The sequence below is a fragment of the Pseudonaja textilis genome, chromosome 7 (assembly GCF_049901715.1).
Source record: "Pseudonaja textilis isolate UNSWEBS1 chromosome 7, rPseTex1.2, whole genome shotgun sequence".
NCBI classification, from domain to species: domain Eukaryota; kingdom Metazoa; phylum Chordata; class Lepidosauria; order Squamata; family Elapidae; genus Pseudonaja; species Pseudonaja textilis.
In genome coordinates, this window is record NC_141996.1 from 28,627,002 (window position 1) to 28,642,436 (window position 15,435).

The 15,435-nt window shown below is 37.9% G+C and overlaps 1 protein-coding gene across 6 annotated transcripts; it reads right to left on the minus strand.

Moving 5' to 3' along the window:
- Window positions 1-237: 237 nt before the first annotated feature.
- Window positions 238-12,165, minus strand: LOC113441651 (phospholipase A2-like). 6 transcript variants are annotated; one of them, XM_087937296.1, is made up of 8 exons: window positions 12,051-12,165; window positions 10,286-10,417; window positions 8,238-8,283; window positions 7,419-7,599; window positions 4,050-4,215; window positions 3,348-3,454; window positions 1,477-1,630; window positions 238-1,350 (listed from the first exon to the last, which is right to left on the minus strand). In XM_087937296.1, exons 4-7 carry the CDS (start codon window positions 7,456-7,458, stop codon window positions 1,479-1,481), a joined length of 465 nt encoding a protein of 154 aa, XP_087793422.1. In that variant the 5' UTR covers window positions 7,459-7,599; window positions 8,238-8,283; window positions 10,286-10,417; window positions 12,051-12,165; the 3' UTR covers window positions 238-1,350; window positions 1,477-1,478. The 6 variants fall into 6 exon arrangements, with proteins under 6 accessions (XP_087793422.1, XP_087793420.1, XP_087793419.1 ...); XM_087937294.1 differs by lacking the exons at window positions 10,286-10,417; window positions 12,051-12,165 and adding an exon at window positions 8,973-9,336 and having other exon boundaries at window positions 7,419-7,594; XM_087937293.1 differs by lacking the exons at window positions 8,238-8,283; window positions 10,286-10,417; window positions 12,051-12,165 and adding an exon at window positions 8,973-9,336 and having other exon boundaries at window positions 7,419-7,594.
- Window positions 12,166-15,435: the final 3,270 nt, after the last annotated feature.

The following is a 15,435-nucleotide window of genomic DNA, read 5'->3' on the forward strand; positions in this document are numbered from 1 at the left end:
CTGGTATATGGCAAATGTAGGAAAGGTGGGGAAGAGGACAATATAACTTTCTGAAGAGTATTTCAGTTTCAGATTAGAGCCAAACATAAATACACACTTTGTGTCACATATTGATAGCTGTGGACTGGGATATTTTACAGAGGTAAACTGAAAGCAGTGGTACCCATAGAAAGCACATTGATGTGAAATGATGATATATATGATAATGTGGTCATGCAAATGCTGCCAAAAACATCAGTTTAAAATATGACCGTTTATTGACAGTTTATTAAGTGCATACAAAAGCAAAAAAAGCCACATGGTATTAGGTTTAAAGAATGATATTAGGGCATGGTGGGGAAAAAATAAAATTGGATAAAGCCAGTGTGAGAAATATGCCTGAAAGAAAGATTTATTTATTTATTCATTTCCTGCCTTATTTATTTTTGTAAATAATTCAAGGTGATGAACACACCTAATAGTTTTTCAGCCTATCTTTCCTAATTTCACAATAAAGATTTTAGTTAAGTACATAGAAAATAAAAATGGATCCTAGTGTTATTCTGTCAGTCAGTCATATGGACATTGCTGGATGTCAGCTACTGAAAGGCTGAACTGACATCAGTGTCTGTCATTCATATGCATTAACAGGACCACAAAAACTTAAATAATCTATAATGACAGTTATACCTAATAATTGTACAAATGAATTTGTTTTGGATCAGCATCCTCCTGTTTATGTTTTGACAGATGCATTGGTGACAATTGATTATTTGGTTAGATTGGCTAGGGATCTGTAGTTAAAAAGATTCTGAAGGTGCCACATTGTACCTGGCTATTTTGTCATCCTTCTGTAGATCTGTTCAGTTTCTAGTGAGCCTTTTTAAATTTCCTGTACAAAACCATATCCCATGAAAAATGAATTGTTACTAGCAACTTTTCTCTTAGTTTTGCACTGAAATTACATGACAGTCCCAATTCTTTTTTTTTCTTTTTCTTTTGGTACTGTATTGATTTCCATTGCTATTTTTTATTGTTTCTCCCTTCCCTCCTTTTTTTAAAAAGAAGATTTGATATTTGTATGAAATTATATTGTTATTATTGTTTCTAAACAAAATGGAATCATATGGTAAATATATATTTTATCAGGTTAGCTTCTTAAATTGGTAGATGCACTTAAGTAACACATGTGAATATTCATATGCACATTTTCTACAGCATATATTTCTAAATAAATAATTCTGCAATAGTGGAGCTCCTCTGTATTTGGCGATGATCACCAAAGGGCAGGAATGCTAGGTTTCTCTGCTGCCATCAACTTCTTGTTTACATATTTGCAGAATTCCAAAGTATGATTCATGATTCCAGAAGCTTGAAAAGTATAAAAGATTAGGAAACTTGTAGCCAGGTTGAAAAACGTGCAAAAAAAGACCCTAATATTAAAAAACCCACCTCAACAGTTATACATTGTTTATTATAAAAATCTTATTAACTTACTATTAATTCCTATAGCCACATGAAGGATATATTTGGCCACAAAGATATTTTGGCCAGAACATGTAGCGCTTATTGAATGGTGCAAATCTCCAACACCAAGCTGCTTCTTTGTCGCACTGGCAAATTATGTTTTGACATCTGTCTAGAACAGCATCTAAAAAAGGAATGAAGAAGATACTACTCTGGTTATGATGAAGTAGAGCACAAAACAAATTAGTCCTGCTTATCTATGAAACTGGCATTTATTAAGATGTATAATCTTAAAAGATAAAGGATTGTTTTGTTTGAAACTTTTTTGAACAGCTCAAAATGATTAAAATAAAATTCATATTGTTTGAAAGCCATTTGGGACATTAAAAACAAACAAAATTCATGATTGTGGATTAAAGCATTGGCTGAATATAACAAGTATGCATTAACCTACTATATCTTACATGTATGTTTCAATGTGTATGCTAAAATAACGTACTGTATACTCCATGTTCATTTCTTTTTATTAAGCTCTATGTCACATATCCTCTTTTAAAGCAAACATTTTTCTAGGCCTTTTTATCAGGTTGCAATTTAGGAATCAAGAGAGTCATTCTGACAGCAGTGTCTCAGCAAAGACTACTCTCCAAAAATCTAAACTTCTGAGTAATATGAAGTATGAAAAAGAAAATACTTTCACTAAGTGGGCAAAGGATTCTAACCCTTGGTGCTCTTCTGTACTGTAATTTTTAAGAAATCCATAGTCATGGTACTCTGTGCAATGGCACAGTGGTTAGAAAGCAGTATTACAGCTAATTCTGCCCACAGACAAAACTTTGATCCTGACCAGCTCAAGGCTGACTCAGCCTTCCATCCTTCTGAGATCAGTAAAATGAGGACCCAGATATTTGGGGGCAATTTGCTGACACTGGAAACAGCTCAGGAAGTGCTGTAAAGCACTTCGGAATAGTAGATAACTCTTAAGTGCTCTTGCTGTTATGGTGGTTGATGATCAAGAGCTGCCCTTTAGATCGAGAGTGTCCAAGAACAAGGGTCATAGTAGGCATGGCTCTGCATAGGGCTGAGGTTTTGCAGAGTTTTCAGACCTGGTTTTTTTTTAAGTTCTGTTCAGCCTATTTTGAAGCATATCTTACAATTTCAATATGTCATGAACTCAAAGAAACAACACTGTATCACTATTTTTAACCATCACAGTGATGGTTACAATGAATGGCCTGCACCTCTGAAATAACTTGATTTTCTGTCTGAAACTTCACCCTTCCATCTTCAAACTACAGACCTTGGAAAACCGACAACATGCTACAAATAGCTTGATGAAAGGTACATGGCATTAAGTTAGCACAAGGCAGTATATATCTGTATTCAATATTCAGTACAGCCGTTTTCCCACCAGTAGTCTATACACAAAGATTGAAACTGCTTTAAGTTAAGGTCAAAGCCCAATAGTGGCCTAGCATGATCTAGCACCATGCTTAGCAAAATGGAAAAAACAAAACAAAATGATACTCTTGCTAGTAGGCATAGGATAGCAGTATATTACTGTTGGTCAAACCTCATTCGAATGAGTTAATTAAAATGTCCAACATCAAAATCAATACCCTTTCACAATCACTTTTAACCCAGAGAAAGGTTTAATTCAATTACTATTACATTGTATTTTTATAAGCTGAATCTTCAGGCAACTATGAGATATTGTGGTAGTATTAAAGTTGTTTAAAACAGTCTGCTTAAAACAGTGTTATGAATCTTTGAAGATATCTCAAATACCAATAGGACCTTCTGAAATTAAAGCTGAATGTTTCACTTCTAGAATATCTTATGTACTTGTACCGCTCTAAGATAAGGTTTATAAAAATAATGACATTCAGGTTGTACCTTACCACATATCACAGTATTGTTCTGACAAGTCCACTTATATCTGTCTGTTATGGGGTCACAGCCTTGTCGTTGTGCAAAGTCATAACAGCAGTCATGTCTATGGCAGCACCTTTCAGCGACAGAGAATGATTAATACCATTGATGTGAGCCCTGAGCATCAAACAGAATGTGAAACTCTATCTCTAGTTTTACAGTGTTCTGGTGTGTGAGACATTTACAGGCCCAATCAAATACTTCCATGAAGCTAATTGCAGTCTGGATATTTTAAGTAATTACTTCTCTGAAGTTTCTAGGAAAACACAGCAAAGGAAATTTGATGTTTATAAATATATATTGTGTATATATCTAGGCTGAAAATGTTAGTAATAATTCAAAATAAATACATTTCTAGTTCCACTGCAACAAGAGATCACATGGGCGTACCTTTTGTTCTATTGCATTCTCAATTTAGCAACATTATGATGTCATCCAGCACAATAAGGGACAGGGTTTATACTAATCATATCATGTTACTGTTCCGAGTACTCAGTTATTTTGTTACTTGTTTCATTTTTTTTTATCTCATGATACCATTATTTTTCCATATATAACTGTCTCAAAGTAAATTTGACCTCATTTAAAATGTATTAAATAGAGTGGGATTAATTCAGTTGAAGAATGTAATGGGAATACAAACTTAATAGAGAAAGAAGTGCCGTACATACCAATCTGTTTCATCCTTGGGCCATCCGCTTCCTCCTGGACCACAATAGCATCCGTAACCTACATAGGCCAAAGGAAATCGGCTGGTACCACATTTTAGGGTTCCATATAATTCAATGAGTCCTCTTTTATTCACCAAGTGTTTTTTTCCAAGAACACCATTCCATACTGCAAAGGCAGAAAATGAGATGTTACTACATAGGTGTAGTACCATCCAATAGTTACTTTATCTCTTTTCACACAATCTGCTTCTGCATTAATATATATATTATATTGTATTTGGCTGGAGCATTGGACAGCTGTTAGAAAGAAGAGGGAGTTTAAGCTTTGGGTTGTGTTATCTCTCACGTTTGAGATTATCTTAACCTTATTATAGAATTTAACTATAAATTGAAGTAAGTATTATGGTATTTAAAATAACCAACTTGAAATAGTACTTTAGTATGACCATTAAATGTGAAGCAATAGGAGAAAGACATTTTAGACAGAAAAGGAGGATATTATAAATAAGGAAATGGAAGTCACAATCAACTTTTTGTGTCATTCCCAACTTCCACTGGCATATGGTCCCCATCAGATATCATAGGGCAGTGGTGGCTATCCTCTTTCGGCTCCTGTGTCAATAATTAACCCAGAAGGCAATACATGCTGGGGCCCCTCCCACACCCTCTGCGCATGCGCATGCAATCTCCCATGTGCCACACATCTCTGTACATGTGCATGCAACCCCTGGTGTGTCATGCATCTGCGCATGCGTGCATGATCTCCCCGCGTGCCGTGCATCTTTGCGCATGCGTGTGATTCCCTGCACATGTGCGCCAGATTCCTGACAATCAACTGTCGGGGGAGGCAGCGCTCTTGCATGCCAGCAGAAGTGGCTCTGCATGACACTTCCGGCACATGTGCCATAGGTTCGCCAACGTGGTCATAGGAAAATGCAGCTCTTTCAGAAAGTAAATTGCCCATCTATATCCTCAATATTGCTCAAATCTTCATACAAAAAGTTGCACAGCAACATTGCTATTTTGGAGGAACCAACTTCTTACTTTCCATTCAATAGCTTTCAACGAACTCCCTTCCTGCATTAGGTGATGAAAGATAAACAGAGTTTCAAGGCACTCCTTACAGGCTATATGAATATACTGTTTTATCTCACAACATTTGCTATGAACAATGTGCATTAATTTTAAGTATGCACAGGTATCAAGAAATATGAAAATTAAAACCATGTTAGGAGCGCAGCAAATTAATGGAAAACACAACAAAGTAGAAAGGGCAAGCTTTCAATCTCCTGATTTGAACAGAATTCTTTGCCATTTATCTTGGGCACATTTTCAAGACAAAAACAAAATTCCAAACTGAAGAATTGTTTTAAAATTGACTTGCTTTTGTTTCCCAGGACATTCTTTGACTATCAAATATGCATAACCGAAAATACAATATTATATTTTTATTATATAGTATTCAGCATTAATTTTAAAACTAAAGACAAATATGTGGTTTTTGTTGTAAGAAGAAAATAAAAAACTTAGTAGCAACCTCCAAGTCCTAACAGGCAGGCATACGCTTATACAGAAACCGTCTACTTCTACTTAAAGCTTGGTTCCTCCAACCCCTGGTCTGTGGAGCAGCACCGGGCCACAGCCTACCAGAAACCGGGCTACGCAAACAAGCAAAACCCCATCCACGAGATGCAGACTGCATGTGAAACTACGCCCCCTCCAGTCCGTAGAAAAACCTCTTCCCATGGAACCGGTCCAGGGTGCCCAGAAGGTTGGGAACCATTGACTTAAAGCATATTAAGGCATTATATTAAAGCATTAAAACTTTAATGCATAAAAATATAAATTTCAGAATTGCTCAAAAATCATTCTATCTCACAGATAGAAAAATACATGTGTGTGTGTGTGTCTGTGTGTGTGTCTGTGTAGAATCTCAAAGCCTAGAAAAATCTTTCAATTTATTAAAAGAATTATATACACATTAAGAAAGGCAAAGTGATAAATTATTAGGACTGAATTCTGTCTGTGAATATTTACATATTTCAAATCACAGCTTTTGGCCTCCAAAGAATTAAAAAGGAACTATGGCCAAAAAAATTTTTTTACTGATTCCTGCCACCCATCAGTAAAATCAACTATCATTCCAGAAAAATGTCAGTCACATTTTAAACACTAAGTGCAGTTTCACAATTGACTATTGTGTTACAGTATTTATTCAGCAAAACAGTTTTGCTGAAACCTTAGAAAAGGGGTGTCAAACACAAGACCCAGGGGCCATATCTGACCCATGGGGTGCTTAGATCTGGCCCGTGGGGCTACCCTGAAACAGCAAAGGACTGGCCTGTGATGCCTCTGCCAATGAAAATGGAGTTTGGGCAATGCGGCAGGCAGCCCTCCCGAACTCTGTTTTCGCTGGCAAAGGGTTGCAGGAGAGCGTCGCAGGCAAAAACAGAGCTCGAGAGCCCGTTTTCACTGGAAGAGTTTTCGGGCCATCACAGGCACCACCGACACGAGTGACATTGAGCTGGCCATGCTCATCCTGGCCACGCCCAACCCTAATACCTAATTCATTAGCCACTTCCAAAGTCACATACCACCATTGGAGCTCCAGGCCATTTGGCACAGCCATGTCTTCAAGGCCTTTCAGAAGGCCAAAAAGGGTGGCTGTGAATCTCACCTCGGGGCATGATGTTCTATAGAGTGGCAGTTATGACAGAAAGAGGTGGTATTTGCTGGTTGTCCAAACCAGTCAAAATTTCTGCTACCGGTATGCCAGAACCAGTCCGAACTGGCTGAATACCACCTCTGGTCCCACCAGTGTGAGCCAGTTCCTCCACAGCCTACGTATAAAATAAACCTTTCTACAGAAACATCACTGCAGGAGGATTGAAAAAAAATAAAGTGATATTTAAAAGATTCACAAATACACAAAAAAGTGGGAGATATTTTCAGCTATGAGAATTGTTATATGCCCTTGTGCTGAAATACCTATTGAATTAGTTCCACCAAAGTGATTTTAATTGTCTAATAAAATGTTTAGCTGTAACACCCACTTAACTGAAATAAGTACAATCTTCAAGTAGCAAGTCGTCATCTCAGTTGCAAGTTTTCACACTTATAAACAAAGCAAATGTACATATTCCCTTACTATTTAAATGCTCAAAGAAATTATTATGACATTATTAAGCATTGTTGTGACTGAGGACAATATAAAAAAGTGTGCTTATCTATCCACGTCTTTCTTGATTCATTTGAATTTAACAGAAATTTAAGACTCATGTAATGCATTAAGTGAGAAAAACAGAAGGAGAAAAGGATTGGAATTTCAGGCCGACATCTAACATCATTTAACATTTCATTTGCACTCACCTGCTTGAAACAGCAGCAGTGTTACCAGCCTGCATTCCATGTGGAGAGCAACTCCGTATGACCCCACTCTGTCTGCACACCTACAATCTGTTTAGACTCTCCCTGTAAGTTCTGCTGTCAAACTGAGCCAAGCAGTGGGTGTATATAAACAGTCTTATTGGATGCTCCTTTATAGTCTACTCTGAAAAATAAATATATGATTCTGTAAATTTCAAACATTTCCTTCTGAGCAAAAAGAGATCATTATTCAGAGGCTTGTGGAAGGACAGTTGTCTGATGCCAGGGCTTCTATTTGCAGATTGTTCCTTTCATCAAGTCTTATTAAAAGGGAATTTGACTGAATCTACTGGACAGGTTGACAAATTACAACCACAAAGCTGGTGTTCTGACTTCACTATTTGTTTCACAACTCTTAGTATTAAAAGACTTAACTTTTATGTAACAGGTATTAGCAGCATTTAAGCTAAAGAACTATTAAAATAAATATCTTTTGTCTTAATGCTTGCAATTTTAGCAAGCTGTTTAAAGTGAAAAATGTCATTCAAAATCTTTTTTGAATATTAATTCAAAATTATTGAGGTTCTTTATATGCCATGGGGCTCATAGAAACACCTTATTTTTGTTTGGGATTTTCCTTCCTCCGCGACAGCCATTTTGTGAAAGAACAAGCCCTCTTCCATGAAGGACATCATGAAAGTCCATATGATTGAATGTTCCAGTCTATCTCTCCTGTAATGGGGCTGACAACGTATCCTTCCTTGGAGCCAGCTATTTCTAATCCATTAAGTTTAATATTCTTCAAGGAGAATTGTTAATTACTTTATTGGTTAAATGAGATGTATGGTATTGATTTGTTTCTTCAATTCTGCCAAAATGAAAAAAAGATCAATATAATTTGGAGGAACAAAATATACATTTAAGCATTGCACAGATTAAAGCAACCACTTTGCCCCTAAAAATCTTTTCTTTCCAACACAAAAAACTCTTTAAAAAAATAAGCACCACTCCGTTTAAGGGAGTTCTTGGAGCCCAAAGAGATCCTGGGGTCCATATCCTGCTAACTCCTGTTCTTCAACTTAACATTTCCTGAAATATAATCCTTGTCTCCATATGGCTTTGAGAGTGTTTAGCTCTTTAATTTGGCCACAAATTAAAATTACTTTCATTTTTTAAATATGTTAGTGCCTCGTATGAATTACTAAGTAACCTTTCAGGGTTTTTAAATATGCTGTGAAATTTTGTTTTAAATAATCTCCAAAAATGTTGGAGTGATACCCTCTTAATTCTCTGTGATGACTTGGGGCGTGGCACAAAGGCAACACAGTCAGATAAGCAATCAGACTCCCTTTATTATCTCCAACTTTGCCCACAATGTCCAGGTTATCTTCTGGCTGGAGAAAAATTCTCCCAGGAAAAGCCTTTGACTACAGAAAATTAAGTCCAAAACACGAGCAACACAAACTGTAACTTAAAGTCCAAATAAACCAAACTGAAGTAATTAGTTTGGCAGGGCAGGAGCAAGAATTTCAGACTTGAAGTCATGGCAAAACTCACACGGTTGGGAAGACTCCAGGAACACAGATAAGCCACGACAACACAGGATAAAGTCACATTTAATCCCAGCAGCCTGCCGCATGCAGCCTGCCTTTCTTATCAACTGTCTTCCCAGCTGTGGCTAATGAAGGGAACCAGGGTCCTCTCCTCCCTCGTAAGCCACGCAAACCATGTTGTTCTCTTCTCCGTTCCTCCCTGCGTACCTAGGATGAAGAGGGGATGGGCTTGGTTCTTCCTCTAAACTCCCTCTCCCTTGTTCTATCTCTCCTCTGCCCAGCCAGACTTTGCCCTTGCCCAGCCTCTCCACAGCCAATGGAGCCACACTCTCACTCCCTGTCAGCTGTCTGGCTTCCTCCTTGGATTCAGACTCCAACGGGCATGACACCTGCTTTTCAGTGGAGGTTTACTTGTATTTCACTGCCAGGAACGTTTTGTTCTGAAGTCTCTACCGGTTGGCTATACTGTGTACCCAGGGCTCACTTGGCCATGATAATGTATATAGAAATGAATCTCAAGTTTAGGGGAGTGGATCAGTCTATCTATGGTATCTAAATGTAAAAAAGATAAAAACTAATAGATGCTAACACAAAGTAATAAAAAGAAAAAAGATACAAAGAAGTAGCTTCCAATCTTTAGAGCAATTAATGGTACAATTATAAATTTATCTCTTGCAATGGAGTGTAACATAGTGTACTTAAAATTATAATCTCAGAATTAATGAGTATGTTTGATTTATTTCAGGTACAAACTGTACAATTGTCCATAAATTCCAGTGATCCAGAATATAAAAATATCTATTCAGAAGTTAGATATTTCTTGCCTTGTGAACAAAAGTCACAAGACAAAAAAGAGTCAGTTTGGTCTAGTGATTAAGGCACCAGGATAAAAACTGGGAGTCTGTGAGTTCTAGTTCTGCCTTAGACATCAAAACTGCCTGGACAACTTGGCAAGACATTCTCTTTTAGTCCAACCCTCCTTGCAGGGTTGTTGTTGTGGAGAAAATAATAAAGGTGGGATAAAAAAAATCTAAAATAAAAAGCAATATAAAACAATAAAGGTAAATTAGTAGGAAAACAACACCTAGTCTCCCATCTCTCTAGAGTAGCCATCTTAAACAATGACTTCATATAAAATATAACAGTGAAATTATTCCTGTTTCTCAACAAAGAGACACACTAATATTAAATATTACTAAGTTTACATTTTCTCCAAGGCAGAAAGAAGATTGACTTAATTAAACAGCTGTAACATAACACACATCCTTGAATAAAAAAGCACTTCTCTAAAATTAAGGGGGGAGGGAGTGAATTTACCCGGAAGCTCCAAACTGCACTCCAGTTCTACAGAGATGTGAGCTGCATTTTCTCAGTGCAAACATTAAGATTCTCTTCTTTATCCACCAGTGTTTGACTGATGAGGCCATGATATGCTTCATGAAGGGCCTGCTGAACAAGGAATATAATTTTAATGAGGTAAATAAAATGAGAGGATCAAAGAATAGTAAAATCATTCCATCTTTCACAGTATCCAATACAACTGATGAAGCTTCCAGAATAGGAAGTGAAATGTCTTTGCTTTTTCCTCAAAAATCTGTCGTTTCCTTTTCAAAATAAAAACTTTTGATACAATTATGACCTTGAAAACTGAGAATCTTCATAGACCTTTGATAAAAGAATAAGCATCCTTTTCTCTCTTGGTTCAAGCATTTAATAGGTTTTTCTCCCCCTTTAATGCATTTTATTATTCTTGTATATAATCAACAGACTACTAAGTGCCATCTTTTAATTGTTTATCTTCAATTTTATTCCATTCTCCCTAGGTTAGAGCATTGAATGGGTTTTTCTCCTCTGGTTTAATGCATTTTGTTATTCTTCTATATAATCCACCATCTACTAAGTTATATATTTGTATTTTAATTGTTTTCCACAGTTGTTTATCTTCAATTTAATTTGTATTTTTTGGTACAAATTGAAAGGTTTTCATAGTTTATGGTAGTATCAGGTGAATAAGCGAAATAAACAGCTGGACAAATACATTTTCTTTCTAGACTCCAAGTTATTTTGGACAATCAAAAGCTAAAAGAGTGTGAGCATATCTACACACAAACCATACTTTACATCTCAAAGAAAGGAGAGTTTTACATGTACCAGTTAAGCTTGCAAAACCTTTAGAATCAAAGTATTCTAAATCACATCATAGCCTTTACTTTAAGAGTAAAGTAACAAAAGTACAACCCGGCAAAACCTCTGCATTTTTGTCAAGGCAAGAAAGGCCCAAGGAATTCTTCCCATTCCCCATCTGACTGATGACAGAAAATCTGCCCCTTTTAAAATATGCACCGTTTTCTTTAGTTCGTTGTGCTATATATTCAGAAGGGAGGGGTGAATGAGAGTTGAGGCCTGGCCAATGGGACAAGAAAAGTTTTGGCGATCCTAGCCAGTGACGGGAAAAGCTTATGAGAAACAACTTTCTGCCTTTTTCTTTTAGGTCTCCCCCGCTTTTTCAGCAACCGTCGCCAGGAGACAGAAACGCAGCAGCGGACAGAGGCGACTGAGAAGAGAGACTTCCCACCTTGCATATCCAAAGACCATCAGTTGTTTTTATTGTACGCTAAATTTTAAATCCACCTGCCCATAAAAAGATGCGGAGTCCCGGGGGGAGGGTGAAGGGGGAAAATGTTGCACTTCTTACCATAGAGAAGAGAAGGATACGACCCTCAAGCAGACCCAAGTGCCATTTGCTCGCAATACTTCTCTTCCCTGCAACTTAAAGCGCCAGCAGCACCCAAGCAGAGCAACCACGCATGAGCTCTCCCTTTATTGTTGCAGTATCTACCTTCAGGAACTGGAGTGTGTTGACCAGAATAGATCCTTTAGATATGAACAGCCCCAACGCTGCTCTCCTACAGGCAAGCCTTAAATATCAAAATTGGACTATATGACTGGCTCCAGTGGTGGTATTCTAGCGGTTAAGCCCGGTTCTGCCAAGCCGGTAGCACCGATGAACAGTGGAGACGAAATGGTTCCCTCCGCCACTCTGCTGTTGGGTCCACCCACCCAGCCCAGATACCATACTCACCTTTATTCTCTGCTTTTGAAGTGCAGCTGCTTTGCACGGCACAGCAGAGTGCCACCTAGCAGCTGCTGAAGCGACCGGGAGAGTGCAAGCTTGCAGGAGGTAAGTTGGAATGCCTCTGATCCTGCACAAAGTGTGCTTTTGGTGTGCGCGCACACGCAAAGTGTGTGCACGTGCACAAAGCATGCCCACCAAGCCATGCCCACTGAACAGGTGGTAAAACTTTTTGAACCCCACCACTGACTGGCTCTTTTGGGGAGAAGAGGAAGTGGCACATGTCATGGGTTGTTCTCTCTAGGTTAAGTATTTTTCCTCCCTCAATGATTTTCATACATTGTTTCAATTGTTTTTTCCTCAAAATCGTCTAGATATGGAAAGCCTTATAAATTTGATTTATAAATTCTTTCCCTGAAAATAAATTTAGCAGAGCATTTCAAAGACCACTTCCTCCCAGTATTAAGTACTAATCATTCATTGCTGCAACATATTCTTCATATAGGAGCTACAACAGAAAAAAAAGGTTTCTAGGTTTCAAACTACTGAGCAAGAGCCTTTCCTAACCTGGAGTCCCTAGACAGAAGTACAACTTCCCAAATCCCAAGGCAGGGTAGGAAAGGTTAAGAACTTTGCAATAGTGGAGAATTATCTGTAGCTCAGGTGCAGGATGAGGGTAAAGGTTCGTTCTCCGACAATAGGTTAAGATCTATTGTCAGTTTCTTTATGCAGTTTTATTTTGTGGGTTTTCTGAAGCTAACTAATAATTGAACAAGCACTGTTCTATATTTTTATATTTCATTACTCAGGGCTAGCTAAAGAAAAGGGTGTTACATAAATATTGTGCTAACCAACTTAAGAGAATTTTAACATTATTTAAATACTGTATATATTTGCATTTGCAGCATTTTTCTGCTCTCATTTTCTTCTCATTCTTCAGGGGTTCTCCCACCCCTTCTATGAATGCATTATGGCTAAAATATATTTATAAAAAACTGACAGTTTTATTTTTAAAAAAGTGTTGTAATAATACTCTGTAAATCAATTTAATTTAATAAATATACATCTATACTTGGAATTGACATAAATTCCAAACTAACCATTGGTTTGTATGCACTGTACCAGAGTAAAATTCACATTTTCTGAATTCCTGTATGTGAGCTTCTGTGGGTTCAACTTCAACTGATCATAGCAGCCCAATATGTGGACTTTAAAATAAGTCATGTCTGCTACTTATTTCTTTGTAAAGTGCTGTGAGCTCAGAAAAGTGTCCAGAGGTGACTCAATAAGCTCAAGTGAGAAACAAGTGAATCAAGGATATAATAAAGTGGGGTTAGCTGTACCTTAAGTAGCCCTCCTCAAGCTGCGTGCTTCAAAAGTATAGAAAGTACAACTCCCAGAATTACCTTTCAGAGTGAGACCCATATTTTTTTGGTCGTTGCCATCCCAAACTGCCTGAAGAAAGGGAGGGGGTGGCGGCCTGCTTGCTTGGGAATGTCGGAGCTGGTAGTTCAGCAACAGTCCGGAGCTAACGGTCTAACGGGAAGGCACCCCAGCGGCTTACATTCAGGGCAGTACTTCAATGTTTGCCTGAAGGCGCTGGACCTCGGTAGCTGTCATGGGCGATCCGAAGACGCTTGGCAGGCGGCGGCCACGTTAAATACAGGGTAGTCCTCTGAGAGACTGGCCGCCAGAAGATGGCGCTGTTACATCAACAGTCACAATTGGACTGGGTATCTCCACAAAGTGGCAGTTGGTGGTGGAACCCAGCGCGTCGCGCGGCTGACTTCGTAAAAAGGCCGCGGAATTTCCTCGCGCTGCAAAGTTTTTATTTCTGCCCCAATCAGAGAAGGGCTCATTCGAAGCAACCTGGGTTTTAGCTCAGTCGACGGAGATACTAGGACGAAGAAATATCCGGACAAGTGCAGAGCTCTTTTTTTTTTTCCAAAAAGGAATGGAAACCTAAATCTCTGCAATATTAAATCCTAAATCTATGCAATACTTCACAGGTTTTAAAGTACTCACTAAGTATCGTACGGGCATAGGGTTAAGGTTGACCCTCGCCTAAAATTTTGGAAGAAGAAATGACAACTTAGATACAATAGTGTCTGACACCGTTTAGACAGCACTTTTTTATTTTAATATTTTGTAGTTGAGTTGTGTATGCCTGGACATAAACATAGTAACACACACTCAGTTAATGTTTTCCTGTTTTTTGAAATATAGTAAACATTTCCACTACAAAGCAGTGTTTATTCCTAAGTAATATGCCTAAGAAGGCATATTATTATTTTGTAAAGTGCCCAGAAAACTGCATGAGTTGGTCTGTGAAGTCACTAGCAATCACATCTGATTCAGGAGAGACTTTACTATCTGTAAAGTTTGTAATATCTACAGAAAAGTTGCAAAATAAGAACCTGTAACTGCAATTTTAAAAATGTTATGATAAACTTCACTGATTTATGGCCTCTTGGAATGGCCCTGAATGCTAATGGAGTTGTTTGTTAGCTGTCCTTGTCATCTGCCGCTCCTTGGTATATAGAAGGGAATCTGATTAGTGATTTTTCCCTTACAGATTTTAATCCTGAGGTCTACTATCATCGACTGTAACTGAGTTCACCCCAAACATTAGTAAGCCAAATTATGGGTGCTAAGTTAATAACCTATATTGTGAAAGCTCAACCATGATGGTTGGTTAATGGTTCAATGTGATGCCAATTCAGTTAGGTTAATTCAATAAATCATGATTGAATTATGAGTCAAGTTCCTAACACAGCTAAATAAAATTTACACTGTAGGCAGTCCAGTACAGGTAGTCCTCATTTAGCAATTGCCTCAGACAGCAACCATTCAGAGTAACTCTGCAACCAATGCTGCATTTATACAGTATATTTGGCAGTTTCTATTAGTCATGTATTTGCAATTACAGTCAGCCCTTGTAGTCCTATGGTATGTAATGTCCTTCTTCACAGAGAGGAACAATTGCATAGGCAAGCTTCTTGAGCTGTTTTTTTTTTCTGCAGGGCAGCACATCCGTTAAAAAGTGCTAACCAACTTTATGACCTTAACTAGAACCTCATGCTATTGCAAGACCCAAATTAATTTCACACTAAAGGCTGTTATTTATCTCCTGATAAAATATCCAGTGATATCACAATCCTTTTTTGTGTGTTCCCCATTGTGTATTTGCTATCTTGTAATCTCTTTCTCTTCAATAAATGTAAATACAAAGATTAGTTTTCTTCTTGCTAATTATCCCAGCCCCACAGTAAGCATTTCAAAGGGTAGGGGAATGGAGGGAAAGGGCTATAAATTGTCCTTTTACTTGACTTGTGAGTCAAATGTCCCAACCACTTGGGCTAACCTAGCTGTTTGGTTTTTGTTTAGTAAACCA

What these genes read in the sequence shown, in the direction of transcription:
- LOC113441651 (XM_087937296.1), bottom strand. Translation starts at nt 7,458, where the DNA reads ATGGAATGCAGGCTGGTAACACTGCTGCTGTTTCAAGCAG. An exon ending in ACTGCTGCTGTTTCAAGCAG is followed by an intron (nt 4,216 to 7,418) that starts GTGAGTGCAAAT and finishes CTGCCTTTGCAG; the next exon opens with TATGGAATGGTGTTCTTGGA. An exon ending in CCCAAGGATGAAACAGATTG is followed by an intron (nt 3,455 to 4,049) that starts GTATGTACGGCA and finishes TGTCGCTGAAAG; the next exon opens with GTGCTGCCATAGACATGACT.